Source organism: Leucopleurus acutus (genome assembly GCF_964270905.1).
Source record: "Leucopleurus acutus genome assembly, chromosome: 5".
In the NCBI taxonomy this organism is placed as follows: domain Eukaryota; kingdom Metazoa; phylum Chordata; class Mammalia; order Artiodactyla; family Delphinidae; genus Leucopleurus; species Leucopleurus acutus.
In genome coordinates this window covers 9147810-9161518 of record NC_139147.1, presented here as the reverse complement: position 1 = coordinate 9161518, position 13709 = coordinate 9147810, and the positions used below count along the sequence as shown (strand labels likewise).

Here is a 13709-nt window from a genome sequence, read left to right as displayed (position 1 = left end):
ATAGAATTTGTCAAGACCTACTACAACGGACGAGAGTGGAGTGTCATGAGACAAGGCACTCAGCCGTGATTTACATCTATTATCCCATTTAATCCTTATTTTCTAGTAAGGTTAGATCAGGATTCAAACGCACATCCCAAGCAGCCTATTAAAACCTTAAAAACGCAGTTTACAACGAATTAAGAATCAACTTCATAAAACAGAGTAAACCTTTCAAATCATTTCAGATATTTGTTAGCTACGTGAAAGGGCTGGGTCCTAATGAGCTACGTCTTGGACGACACACTCTCCAATGATATAAACTTTAAGGGAGAAGCACTTGGCCCAGACAAGCAGGTGAGCGGTCACTTACTTAGCAATATACGCCCCTAAGCAGCTTCTAAGCACTGTGTCCGTGGTGAGCAGGCAACTCTCAGGCAATGAGATAATCATCTGTCCCTCCTTGGCAAAAAGAAAGTAAAGTTTAGGACGTCCATGCTTTGGGAAGGACCTGAATGAGTCTTTAAAGCCCTTGATTCCACAATCATCTAATAAGAACCCAGCAGAGCCCAACCACCGATGACCGAAGAGCCCTCAGGGGATGGGCTCCCCAGTTTAAGTCAGCAGACGCAGGCAAGGCTGCTCCCACGCCAGGGATAGATACTACATCCCCAGCAAGAATTAAAGGTTAATTGTGTGACTGACACCCACCACCAGTCAACCTTCCACCAGAAAGGAATGTGGAAACACTGACAACTCGAATCATATTATCCCTTCATTTTCTGACACCAGGAAATAGTGCTACCTATAGGCAACAGACAGAAACCACGCCAAAAAATTCTTCCAGTGAAATCCATGTGTCCAGTGACTATTCCCAGCAATGGCCTACTCGCCATATAACCTGCGCCAAGTGGCTAAAGAAAGAAGGGCAGCCCCCCCAGCACAAGGGTCTCATCTGACCACCTGCCAAAGTATAGCTTTCAGTTTCTCCCACTGAGACAGAAACATAGAAAGAAAAATCAAGATGTCAAGGAAGAGACATCAGAAAGAAAGCACTAAGAAGCCAGATATAAGATCCTGCTTTCATCATAACTGGCACCTAAGTTGGTTAAACATCACAGCCAGGGCTTCCCTGGTGGCGCAGTGGTTGGGAGTCCGCCTGCCGATGCAGGGGACACGGGTTCGTGCCCCGGTGCAGGAAGATCCCACATGCCGCGGAGTGGCTGGGCCCGTGAGCCATGGCCGCTGAGCCTGCGCGTCCGGAGCCTGTGCTCCGCAATGGGAGAGGCCGCAACGGTGAGAGGCCCGTGTGCCGCAAAAAAAAAAAAAAAAAAAATCACAGCCAAAAATCTCCTGGGTTCAATTTCTGGTCTCCTTATCTGTGATTCAAGATTGAGTTGGGATGGTCACTACAGTCCCTTCCTGCTCTGACATCCCATGACTTTCTGATTTAAAAAAAGGCACTTAATAAAATGCTCTATGTCTTGACTGGGGTAAATGACTTCATCATCAAAACTCATCAAACTGGACACTTTACATCTGTGCATTTCACTATGTGTAAAATACATCTCAATTTTCAAAAAGTTTTCACAAAAAAGCCACATTTGAAAGTACATGTAAAGCAACTGCCAATTATCATTTCATGATCTTAACAAAAACTGCCCACAGCCACTGCTGTATTCATGAGAGGTATATTTCTCCCCCCAACTTCTGCTACACAATGAAGTCATATACCTCCCCTCAAAAAGAAAAATATTGCACAACAATGTTAATGTACTTAATACTACTGAACTGCACACTTAAAAAGGGTTAAGATAGTAAATTTTATGTTGTGTAAATTTTACAATTTTAAATGTTTAATAAAAAAAATTAAGATAGCATAATAGAATTATAACATTAAAAGCTACCATTCTTTAGGCTAAAGATATATACACAGCTGGATTTTTTTATAAATTAAATTAAGGAAGTAAAAATAAAACAATTTTGAAACAGAAAATTAAGATCATTACAAATAAGTTAAGGAATTAATTTCTAGCTTTACAGAAAACCGTGCATTAGATACCCTTTAAGTAGCACAGAAGAACTAAAACAGACCTTGGAGAGCATCCGCATCACTTACCTCCCGCTTCCCAGGTGAGGAGACAGAAGCCAGGAGGGTTAGCAGCCTGCTGGGCTGCCTGGCCGTACTTACTATGGATGTTCAGATTCGAGCAGCTCCCTTCCGCCCCCAGCCCATCCCCAGCGCATTTACAGTATGATCCGATTTACAAACCCTGCTGCCGCAGAGACTGCTGGCCACCCCCCCCAACGCGCTCCCTGCTCCTGCTCCCCATGCAGTCCCACCTGAAGGGTGCGGCTCGCAGCAGCTGGGAGCTCGCGGCAGCTGGGAGCTCGCAGCAGCTGGGAGATGGCGGCAGCTGGGAGCTCGCGGCAGCTGGGAGCTGGAATTTCCGGGGTGAGGGGAAGCCTGCCCTTCCTCACTCCTTGCGCCGTCCTGCTGCTCAAGCTCCTGGAGCTGCACCCTGGAGCTGAGGGTGTGGGGCTCCCTCTCAGAACATGGATAAGAGCTGGACGGAGCCCGAGAGACCAGCACACCAGCCCAGGTCTGCCCGTCCACGCTTGTTCACATGACGGCACGAGACACTTGCACTCTGTTACCTTGGGGTTGTCTCTTATACGCTGCAAACTTAATTCTAACTGACAGAACTGTATTCAAAACTATCCATTAAGTAAAAAATAAAAAACTGTATGTCTAAAATATCTTTAATTCACTTGAGTGAACCACAAAAACAAAAACAAAGCAGCAAACTCGACTTTGGGTTTCAAGATAAGAGAGAAATTCTCACCCGTAGGGATGTTTTGCTCATCAGCCCTCTTCCTGTACCTAGGAATGCAAAGACAGAAAAAGGGTAAATCCTACTCTTTCTTCAAGGTCTTAGAGATACTATTTTGCATAAAAGATGTGGATGAACTTCAAAATTACACAAAGCTGAAGCTGAGTGTCTCGTATCCTTTGACTCCCAGGGGAACCAAAGGATCAAGAAGCTATTCTGGGGCTTCCCTGGTGGTGCAGTGGTTAAGAATCCGCCTGCCAATGCAGGGGACACGGGTTCGAGCCCTGGTCCAGGAAGATCCCACATGCCGCGGAGCAACTAAGCCCGTGCGCCACAGCTACTGAGCCTGTGCTCTAGAGCCCGTGAGCCACAACTACTGAGCCCACGTGCCACAACTACTAAAGCCCATGCGCCTAGAGCCCATGCTCCGCAACAAGAGAAGCCACCGCAATGAGAAGCCCGTGCACTGCAACGAAGAGTAGCCCCCGCACGCCGCAACTAGAGAAAGCCCGTGCTCAGCAACAAAGACCCAATACAGCCGAAAATAAATAAATTTTTTTTAAAAAAGAAGCTATTCTGGAAAATGGCCCGACCTCCTTCTGGGCTTATAATCTTGAAGGGCAAAGTCAGCTTCAGAGTCAACACCTAAAGACCATCACCTTTAGGCAGATCTGCTGCTGGGTCTCTTACAGGAAACGTGAAGCTGGATTCTCTCCCCTGGGGCTCACCAGCCGGGGTGGAGCCTAACCCTAACGCCCACCCAACCTCAGAGGCTGGACCCACAGGCCACTTTTACCCACTGCCAGACCCGGCCTTCCCCAGTCATGATCTCGAGTCTTTAACCAAATGACCAGTAAAGCTCACTCAGGTCCCTCAAAGCCTGAGGCCTACCCCCTCCCCACCCCAGGCAGGCAGCCATTAGCCACGGCCTCCGTGACCTGACGAGCTCAGCAGGGTAGATCCAGGGCCAGCTGCTCCCCGTGAGCCAAGGCCTTGGCCAGAGCACACTCACAAGACTAACCTCCACAGCAGCTCTGTCAACGCCACCAACACGCAGACGTCTACCCCTCTGTGCCCAAGGCTGCCCTCCTGCAACAGTCAGACGACAGCTTTTCCGGCAGGGATGGGCACAATATGTATGACCTGTAACTATCATACGGAGTCTCTCTAGTCATCTTCTCAAATCCACAGTTGTTGACTTTTTTCTCTCAGCTAGGAGGGTATATAATTCAGCAAAGGTCAATGCCTGCGGGACTAGTGGAAGCTGCAGGTTCCTGGAGGAAATTCCCGCCTCGAGTCCCGTCCGGTATCTGGCAAGTTTGATTTGATGAGTTATCTCCCTACCCAGAAGCGTCTGTCTGCTCAAACACACGGTTTTGGTTTTAAGAACTTACTTAATTTCTTCTGTGTGTCCCACTGTGGAGTTAATCCCCGTGGGCCAGAACCCTTCCAGAAATCAATTACTAATGAGAGGATTTTTTTCTGTGGGGTCATCTTTTAAAAAAATTCATGTGCTGGGCTCCCCTGGTGGCGCAGTGGTTCAGAGTCTGCCTGCTGATGCAGGGGACACGGGTTTGTGCCCTGGTCCGGGGAGATTCCATGTGCCGCGGAGCGGCTGGGCCCGTGAGCCATGGCTGCTGGGCCTGCGCGTCCGGAGCCTGTGCTCCGCGGCAGGAGAGGCCACAGCGGTGAGAGGCCCGTGTACCGCAAAAAAAAAAAAATTCATGTGCTAATTTAAGTGGAAATTTCTCTTCGAGCACACATGAACAGAACTTGGCATGTCGAATAAATCCGGAAGATACTTTACCTATATGTCTACAATATAGTATTCAGGAGATCAGAAAGCAGATCACAGTAACCTGCACTTACTAAGGCAAGGTAGCAAGTGGCCACGAGGATCTTATTACAGACCTCTCCCTGCCTTATAATTTCTGCTACCATCCATCTACCCGGGAGGCCCCGATTTGGACAGTGCTTTTAGCATTAAAAGGAAATACTAGGGTCAGCTCCCAAAGCACAAATCAGGTCAGAGTCTAAAGACTGAACCCTGCTTGCAACTTGGGAGCCTTGCCACAAACCAGGACTAACTCCCCAGAATTCTGTCCATTCTGACAGACTCCCGTCAGCATGCTCTCCTATCACACACTGATTAAGAGCTGAAGATACAGAAAGCCCTTAGGGAAGGTGTTGCAGACCGCATGCTTGTGTCCCCCCAAATTCATATGTTGATTTCTCAGCCCCCAGTGAGATGGCTTTAGAAGGCAGGGCCTCTGGTAAGTGGCTAGGTCATAAGGGTGGAGCCCTCGTGAATGGGATTCGTGCTCTTATAAGAAGAGACAAGAGAGCCTGCTCCAGCTCCCAGCTCTCCACCATGTGAGGACACAACAAGAAGATGGGAATTTGCAAAGCAGAAATCGGTCCTCGCTAGACACTGAATCTGCCCACACCATGATCTTAGACTTCCCAGCCTCCAGAACTGTGAGAAGTAAAGGACCGTTTTAAGCCGCCCAGTCCATGGTAATTTGCTATGGCAGCCCGAGCTAAGGCAGAAGGTTCCCTGACCCCAGAACTGTAAGTACTGGGTTCTGATCACTGCCAAACCACTTTGCTTTAGCTCCTCCAAGACCATGAATCTGGAGGTGGGCCCAGAGAAAGTTGCTCCTACTTTTAAAACTGCTAACTCTTCACTGCTCCAAACCACAGACAGATTACTTATTTTCAGGCATTCGATTGAAACCATATGCCAATTCCCGCTTGACAATTTTAAACCTACCCTTCTTAAGGCAAAGTGACACCCGAGGAGTAGGCAGGCCTTAGGCACAGCAAGTCCACTCCTGACACTACCTTCCCTTGATCATCTCATAAAGAACTCCATCCAGTAAAATCTAAGAGTATGGTTTTTACTGACCGTTCCTTGACACACAAAAAGAGAAAGTTAAACATTCCGTTAGAGGCTGATAAATATGGTTCACCATCATAAAGAAGGAGCAATCCTAATAGAAGTTGGTTCAAATCAAGTATTTTAGCCCAAAGTCATCATGTATAACTGACACATAGGGAACAACTTTACACACATCGCCTCACTGGACCAGGGGCACACATGGTAAACCATTTATCTTGGGTGATATATAAGGAAGTTAGTTTGCTCAAAGTTAAATTACCTAATGGGTACTTGAATGATCATTTTAATCGCCAAGGGAAGCATTCAGAGGCATATGGTCTAAATATTCTACAAGGTGAAATGTCTGCACCTGCCCTGTGATACAGAACTTCAAGGCCCTCAGCACATAACTGTCTCTGTGCTACAGCAGATCTGTAGCACAGAGACAGGTGGTCCTCTCTGTGGTTACCTCAAGCCCACTTGTGGACAGAGCTGGGTCGCCTTGTATGCAGGCACAAGCCCATAACAAGCTGCCCAACTTCTGTGAGAGAATGTTCCGGAAGAGAATGTTAACCCAAACTCCATGACAAGCTCCTCAATTTTCAGAAAACAATGTTAATCCAACCTTCACAACAAGCTCCTCACCTTCCAGAAGAGAATGTTCACCCACCCCTGTTCAGGTGACTGTGGACGCCAGGGCCACACAGGGGCTCCTCCTCCAACACTCGGGGGGCAATACCGCTGAGGCCTCCCTAAGGGCTCCTCTCCTGGAGCCACCCCCAGGGACCAAGCACCCCTGCTGGTTCTCTGGAACCCCTCCCCTTAGAAAACTACGGTGATGCTCCGGAGCTAAGGGATAATCCCATCAGCCTGCACGGCTTGAAAATCCCATGAAATCACCATAAGCAGGTTGGTGCGGACACCAGTCCCCACATTACACAATGTCCTCCCAGAAAAGCCCAGTGAAGGTGTTTCCCTCAGGTCTAAGTTCCAGAAATACCTGTACTTCTGATGAGTAAACAAGTTAGCTGGGTTTACAGAACACTAAGATTCAGCTAATTAATCATATACATTGGGCTGCCGGAAAGATGAGTCAAATTTGTAGCTCACATCTGACAGGGGTACGAAATTTCACAATCATGGCTTTTATGTGTTATCCTTATCCCTGCCTTCGTCTTATTTTTCTACTCTCATTTCCCTTTTCTAACTTTTAATTTTATTTCACCATTTTGGAATTTCTCTCCACAAGCCACTTAAACTCATTTTTAGAATAAGGTCAAGTAAATATTACACCTACAAGGCACGAAGGCTGCCACCCAACAGAAGATGTTAGATATTTTTTGTCGGGTTGAGGAGATGATATGCCCCCAGAAAGAATACAGCCCACCTGCAAGAATCACCCCTGCTTTCCTACCACCTGGGCCCACATGTCTCTCATGTGAGAGTTGAATGTCAGACCTTACCTGGAAAACGAGCAGGTATTAAGTTTGTATCTTCAAACTTCCTATCTTTCAGCCACTTCTTAAGCTCTATAAATTCAGGCTTGTAGCTCTCATTCACTAATCAAGAGAGGAAAGAAAAACTGGTGATTAAAATCACTATATAATCAGATCACCATTTAAAAAGTAAATCTCTGATGAACTGTCTCAGACAGTCATATCATAAAAGGAAATAAATTTTAAAACATGCACAAATAATGTAAACTAAAATAGAAAAACCACAAGATCATCTCAAAGATGCAGGAAAAGCATTGGATAAAATCTGGCACTCATTCCTGATAAATACTCCCAGCAAACAAGGATAGAAGGGAACCTCCTCAACACGACAAAAAATATCTAACAAAAAACCTACAGCTGACATACTTAAAGTTGAAAAACTATGTGCTTTCCCCCTAAGATCAGGAACAGAAGGATGTCTGTTCTCCCCACTACTATTCAGCACTACACTGGTTCTTGCCAGTGCAAAAGGCAAAGAAAAATAAATAAAAGGCATCTATTATGGGTTGAATTGTGTACCCAAAAATTCATATGTTGAAATCCTAACCCTCAGTACCTCAGGATACGACCTTATTTAGAGATAGGGTCTTTACAGAGGTAACCAAGTTAAAATGAGGTCATCAAGGTGGACCTGGATCCAGTACGACTGATGTCCTTATAATAAGGGAAATTTTGACACAAGAACAGAGGGAAGATGATAGAAGAAACACAGGGAGAAGGCAGCCAACGACAAAGCCAAAAAGAGAGGCCTAGAACAGACCCTTCTCTCACAGCTCTCAGAAGGAACTAATCCTGCTGACACATGCTTTATAGATGAATCCTCAGGGCATTATTGAAAGTGAAATAAGCCATTCACAAAAAGACAAATACTGTATGATTCCACTTACATGAGGTATCTAGAATAGCCAAGTTCATGGAAACAAAAAGTAGAGTGGAAGCTGCCAGGGGCTAGGGGGAGAGGGGAATGAGGAGTTATTATTTAATGGGTATAGAGTTCCAGTTTTGCAAGATGAAGAGAATTCCGGAGACTGGTTGTACAACAATGTGAATGTACTGAACACTACTGAACTACACTTAAAAATTGTTAAAATGGTAAATTTTATGTTACATGTAATTTTACTACAATTAAAATTTTTTTTAAGATCTCAAATCAATAATCTGAACAAATGAAGAGATACATCTTGCTTATGGGTTGGAAGATTCAATACTTGTTAAGAAGTCAAGTTCTCCCCAGATTGATCTATAGATTCAATACAATACAAATCAAAATGTAAGCAGGCTTTTTTGTAGAAATTGACAAGATTCTAAAATTCATATGGAAATGCAAAGAACCTAGAATAGCCAAGACCACTTCGAAATGTTGATTTCAAAACTTTTTATTACTATAAAGCTACAGTAACTAAGACTGTGCGATACTGTCATCAAGACAGACAACGAAATCGATGGAACAGAAAAGAAAGTCTAAAACAGACCCACACATATGTGGATAACTGGCTTTTCACAAAATGCAAAGGCAGTTCCGAGGAGAAAGGATAGTTTTTTCAATAAATATTGCTGGAACAACTGAAGTAAACAAATCATGGAATATTATCAGCAATAAAAAAGAATGACCTGTTGATACACACAACAGAGAATTATCTCAAAATAATTATGCTGAGTAAAAGAAGGCAGATAAAAAAGAATGCATACTATATGATTAAAGAAAACTATAAAACAAACAAATCAATAGTGAAAGGAATCAGATCAGTGGCTGTCTGAAGATGGAGGCGGGGGGGGGTTCAAAGAGCGCAAGATGAAAGGATTACAAAGGGAAACAAGGAAACTTCTTGGGGTGATGAATATGTTCATACCTTGATTTCGATAATGGCTTACTGTGTGTATACATATGTCAAAATCTATCAGATTATACACTTTAAATATGTGACATTCATTGTATGTCAATTATACTTCAATGAAAGTGTTTTCTAAAAAAATACATGATCCAAAATCTAAGGCTGCTAAAATACGTTATCACAACCTAGAGAACAGAGTTTACAGCAAGAACATTTAATAAGCAACTACTACACTCCCAGCACTATTAACCACTGTGGAGAGCGTTCAACATGTTCCTCACCCTCAAAAAGTTAACATTTTAGTTGGGGAAACAAGACTTCCATGAAAAACAACTGGTAAACCATAGCTCCTAAAGAATAATACCCAATAAGCATGATAACCCAGTGACATTAGTGAGCACTGGAAATGGCATTACCAAAACCATAAGATCTCAACTCTGCCCCGAAGGTTAGAGAGAAACTGAACAAGCAGGGAGAAGGGAAGAACGATGTTTTGGCTGAAGAAGGACCTTGAGGAATGGCAGAGGTGGAAATGTGGGAGGTGTGCTCAGGAAATGGTGAGCGGAGAACATACTGTCAACACAGGGAGTGGGGCGGGGGAGCCACTTAGAAAGGCAGTTGATGTCAGGCAGGAATTCAGAGAGCACACAAAAGAGAATGAGGGGGACTTCCCTGGCAGTCCAGTAGTTAAAACTCTGTGCTCCCAATGCAGGGGGCACGGGTTCAATCCCTGGCTGGGGAAGATCCTGCATGCCGTGTGGCACGGCCCAAAAAAAAAAAGAGAGAGAGAGAATGAGGATCCTGGAGGCTCCTCTACCAAAAAGGCTACATCCCTTAAGAAAGTTAGACTGACAGTGACAAATGGAACAACAAGCAGGGAAGAAAACAAGAATGTGGTGAACCGGCCAAGAGCTGGCTGAAGTCACCTCTGGGTAGACAGAGGGAGAAGTGAACCTAAGAAAGGCCAGGTGAGAGTCAGTAGGACATGGGCTCCAGAGAGCGAAGAAGGGTACATGGTCAAAGATTACCTCCATGGTGCTGACATGCTGGGGGTCAGCTAGGAGGAGTGCTATTAATTTTTATGAAAAATAACAACTGCATTTATGTAGTACTCTCCAGTGGTCCAAGCACTTTCACATACGGTATCTCGTTCAGACTGGGTTACACTGAACTTGAAGTGATAAATTTACATCCAAATATTAATATCCTTTAGGTAGCTAGAGGTCAGCAGAGAGGTCAGGACCAGAAACAGAAACCTGGGAGTCATCCCCAAAGAAGACATAGTTGAAGCAATATATCTGTATTTCTACAAGGGTTTAAAAGAATATAATGGCACTATTTAAAAGAATATTCTTTAAGAGGTATTCTCTATGAACACTGCTCATGGGCTTCCCTGGTGGCGCAGTGGTTAAGAATCCGCCTGCCAATGCAGGGGACAAGGGTTCGTGCCCCGGCCCGGGAAGATCCCACATGCCGCGGAGTAATTAAGCCCGTGCACCACAACTACTGAGCCTTCACTCTGAGCCCGCGAGCCACAACTACTGAAGCCCGCATACCTAGAGCCCGTGCTCCGCAACAAGAGAAGCCACTGCAGGTAAGAAGCCACTGCAGTGAGAAGCCGCGCTCCGCCGCAACTAGCCCACGCGCAGCAACGAAGACCCAACGCAGCCAAAAATAAATAAATAAATAATAAATAAATTTAACATTGCTCGTGTGCCTCTGAGAAAAGCTATGTGTTAACAGCAATCAACAAAGGATTCCTTTTTTCCATCACTGGCACCAAAAGAATCAAAACTGTACCTCCTCTTGATTCAGAACTTGTGAAGAGTTTTCGTCTTCTGATTCGGCTTGTTCTTCCACCTCCGTTCTTCATACTAAAACTGCAGTTTCTGCTTTCTTGCCCAATCTAAAATAAAAAGCATTATCTCTGCCTTTCTTTCCAGCTGTATGATAATCACTGTTGATTGTACCTATAAAGATTTAAATATACAAATGTAACTATTTAGTAAACCATTTCTCTAAAGTGTTTTTGTATATAAATTGTTTATACTCTGACCTAAATCATGCACAGTAATGGAATGCCCATTATATTGGTCCCTCTAAAAGTTTTATCTTGAGGTCCTATTACATGCTGATTAATCATAGAAATCCTCATAACTGATTTCATAATTGTGTGCTTTGGTGACGTGTACATCAACGATAATCAACACTTACTAAGCACCAACCTATCTGTACTTTGAATAAACAGTAGTCCTGAAGCCCCCATCTGCTAGGAAGTCTTAGAGAAAAAAACCAAATCCTCTTTCAGCGTGAAGTAAATAATGATTTGTCCTTAAAACCAGCATCCTGAAATAAATATAAACTAAGCGGGGGTTTGCCACAGATTAGGGAGAAAATGAGAGCCAAGAGAACAGACAAAACAAAGAGATAAGAAAATCTAAAATGACTACAGTTTCTATACGTTACTTCCTCGGAAACATAAAAATGAAATCTATTAAACACACCAGCATGATCAGATAATTGAGTGGCCTACTATATGAAGCCATTAATAGTAAGTACGCGCTAAGATGTAAAAATGTCCAAGATATATTACATGAAAAACTAAAGTTGCAGAACAAATTCAATGATCCCTTATGAGTTTGATACTGCGCACATTTTATGTTTATAAAATAAGAGGCTTTAAGGAAGGATATTAAAAAATATGCACGGGGAGGGGACTTTTACTATTACTTCTGTATCTTCCTAGTCTGTGCCTTATATATGTATGAGTACATAAGTGACATAATATGAATATTACTTAAGTGCATATATATGTGCATTTTAACCATACCACTGTTTTTTTAAAAACCACTAAAAGCTACCGAACTGAAATTAATAACAAGACACGAACTCCAAGCTCTATTACTATCCCACCCCAGCACTGGAAGGTTCACTATTTGATCGACCCGAAGTTGGCAAGTCCGGTCCCAGGGCCACTGGCGGCTCGTCCCCTCCGGGTCCCCAGCGCCCCGCCCGCTCACGGGCCGAGACGCGTCCACACTGACCCCCGGCCCGGCCGCGCGCGGGTCCCGGGGTCCGGCGAGCGAGCTGTGCACGTGGCGCCAAGGCGACAGCACAGCTGGCTGCACTGTCCTCGCCCCCAGTCCTCAGCCCCTAGACTGAGGCCGCCCCACAGCTGCGACACACCCCGCCCCTCCCCAGCCCCCTCCGTTTTCCGGCCGCCGGCTTGGCTGGGCAGGGGGCGAGCTCAGACCCCGACCAGTTACAAACTCCCGACCTTAGGGTCCTTCGCGCCTGCACAGCGGCTTCTCGGGTCGACATTCGCTAAATGAACGATTCCCAGATAACGGGGGGCGGGGGTGGGTGGGTACTGTAATGAGCAGCATCATGCCAGGCCTGGCAGGGGTAGGCTATCCGAACTCAGCTCTCTTTTTGACCCCCCAAAATTAAAATCTACGGAAAGCTCCGGCAGGAGCAGGTTCCCGTTACCTGGGCAACGGTAGGCCCAGCCCCGGAAGTCGACCCGCTCACCTTGGCACAGCTTCAAGACGGCGGTGGGCGGGCCCACGTGGAAACCCAGAACAGCGCGCCAGATGCTCGCGAGTTAAAGAAGCGAGCCGCAGCAGCAAGGGAAGGGATAGAGCGCCGCCAGGCCCGCCTCGAGTCCAAACTGACCCACGCCCTCAGTCGCCAGGCAGAGCCCTCTTTCCGCCGCGGGCCTCAGCCTCTCGGCGTGCGCATGCGCATTGTGTTCCGGAGGCGCCACCGCCAAAACCGGCTGGGCTCAGAGCGCCCCAAAGCTGGACCGGGGCGCCGGGGGGAGGAAAACCCTGTGGTCCGTGGACCGGGAACTGCGCTCTGAAAAGCCGACCTACGCAGTCCTTCCGTACCACCAGGGAAGGAACCGCCAAGTGCGCGCATCCCAGAGCGGACTCCTCCCCGCGCCTTGGCCCGCCAGCTTCCGCCTCGCCTCTGGGCCTGGCAATCCCGGACCTTCCCCCACTTCCTGCCCGAAGTTGCCTCGACCCCGCCCTGCCTCGGGTCGCAGTCCGCCCTGAACCCGTTGCAGGGCAGCCCAGCCCCACTTCACCCTGCTGTCCCTGTTGGCGGACGTGTCCCAGGATCAGCCTAACAGGAAAATTCCAGTCGTTTATGTAAATACGCCTCCCTGCAGGAGATGGGGCTCAATCTCTGCCCCACCCACCCCACCTTGATTATCTCTTGCTTCCAAGACAACCCAGCATGGAAAGGAGGGAAAAGTAACTTTACAGTGGAGAAACTTGGCAGACACTGCCTTGGCCGAGTGATAAGGGTTAGCATATCAGTAATAAGTTATGTTGATTGCGAAGTTCCCAGCTATAGGAAGGGTACTTCACCTAACATTTGGAGATGTTACTCTCCAAAACCCATAACCCTAGTTCTGTAACACAGAAGAACAACCTGGCTCTATATTGGATCTATTCCTTTAACTCTAACGGTTGTGTTGTTGCCTGTGCTTAGTCATGCTGGCTCTGCACCTTTGTGTTACCAAACGGCGAAAGAACGTTGTCCACAGCCTGAAATACACATAATAGTCCTTCCACAAGGCTCTGCCTCCCAGGCTTGCATTTTAAAGGCTTAACACTTTTCATTTGTATAGAGATTAAAAAGTTGCAGAACTTGTTGAAGGTTTACGAGAACATCATGA

At 46.1% G+C, this 13709-nt stretch overlaps 1 protein-coding gene across 3 annotated transcripts in view; it reads right to left on the bottom strand.

The window, feature by feature from the left end:
• Nucleotides 1-12917, bottom strand: part of SETD4 (SET domain containing 4) — a 110436-nt gene extending 97519 nt beyond the window's left edge. For 2 of the 3 annotated variants that reach the window (XR_014326201.1, XM_082839166.1), the window contains exons 1-5: nucleotides 12554-12917; nucleotides 10823-10992; nucleotides 7158-7253; nucleotides 2826-2863; nucleotides 353-441 (exon numbers count right to left, since the gene is read on the bottom strand). Coding sequence is in view for 1 of the 3 variants with exons in the window: in XM_082839166.1 (XP_082695292.1) it covers nucleotides 353-441; nucleotides 2826-2863; nucleotides 7158-7253; nucleotides 10823-10895 (296 nt within the window). In the remaining 2 variants the exon portion in view is untranslated. Of the gene's footprint in view, nucleotides 1-352; nucleotides 442-2825; nucleotides 2864-7157; nucleotides 7254-10822; nucleotides 10993-12553 lie in introns of those variants that run through there. The other variant, XR_014326202.1, reaches the window with a different exon arrangement.
• Between the last annotated feature and the right edge of the window lie 792 nt (nucleotides 12918-13709).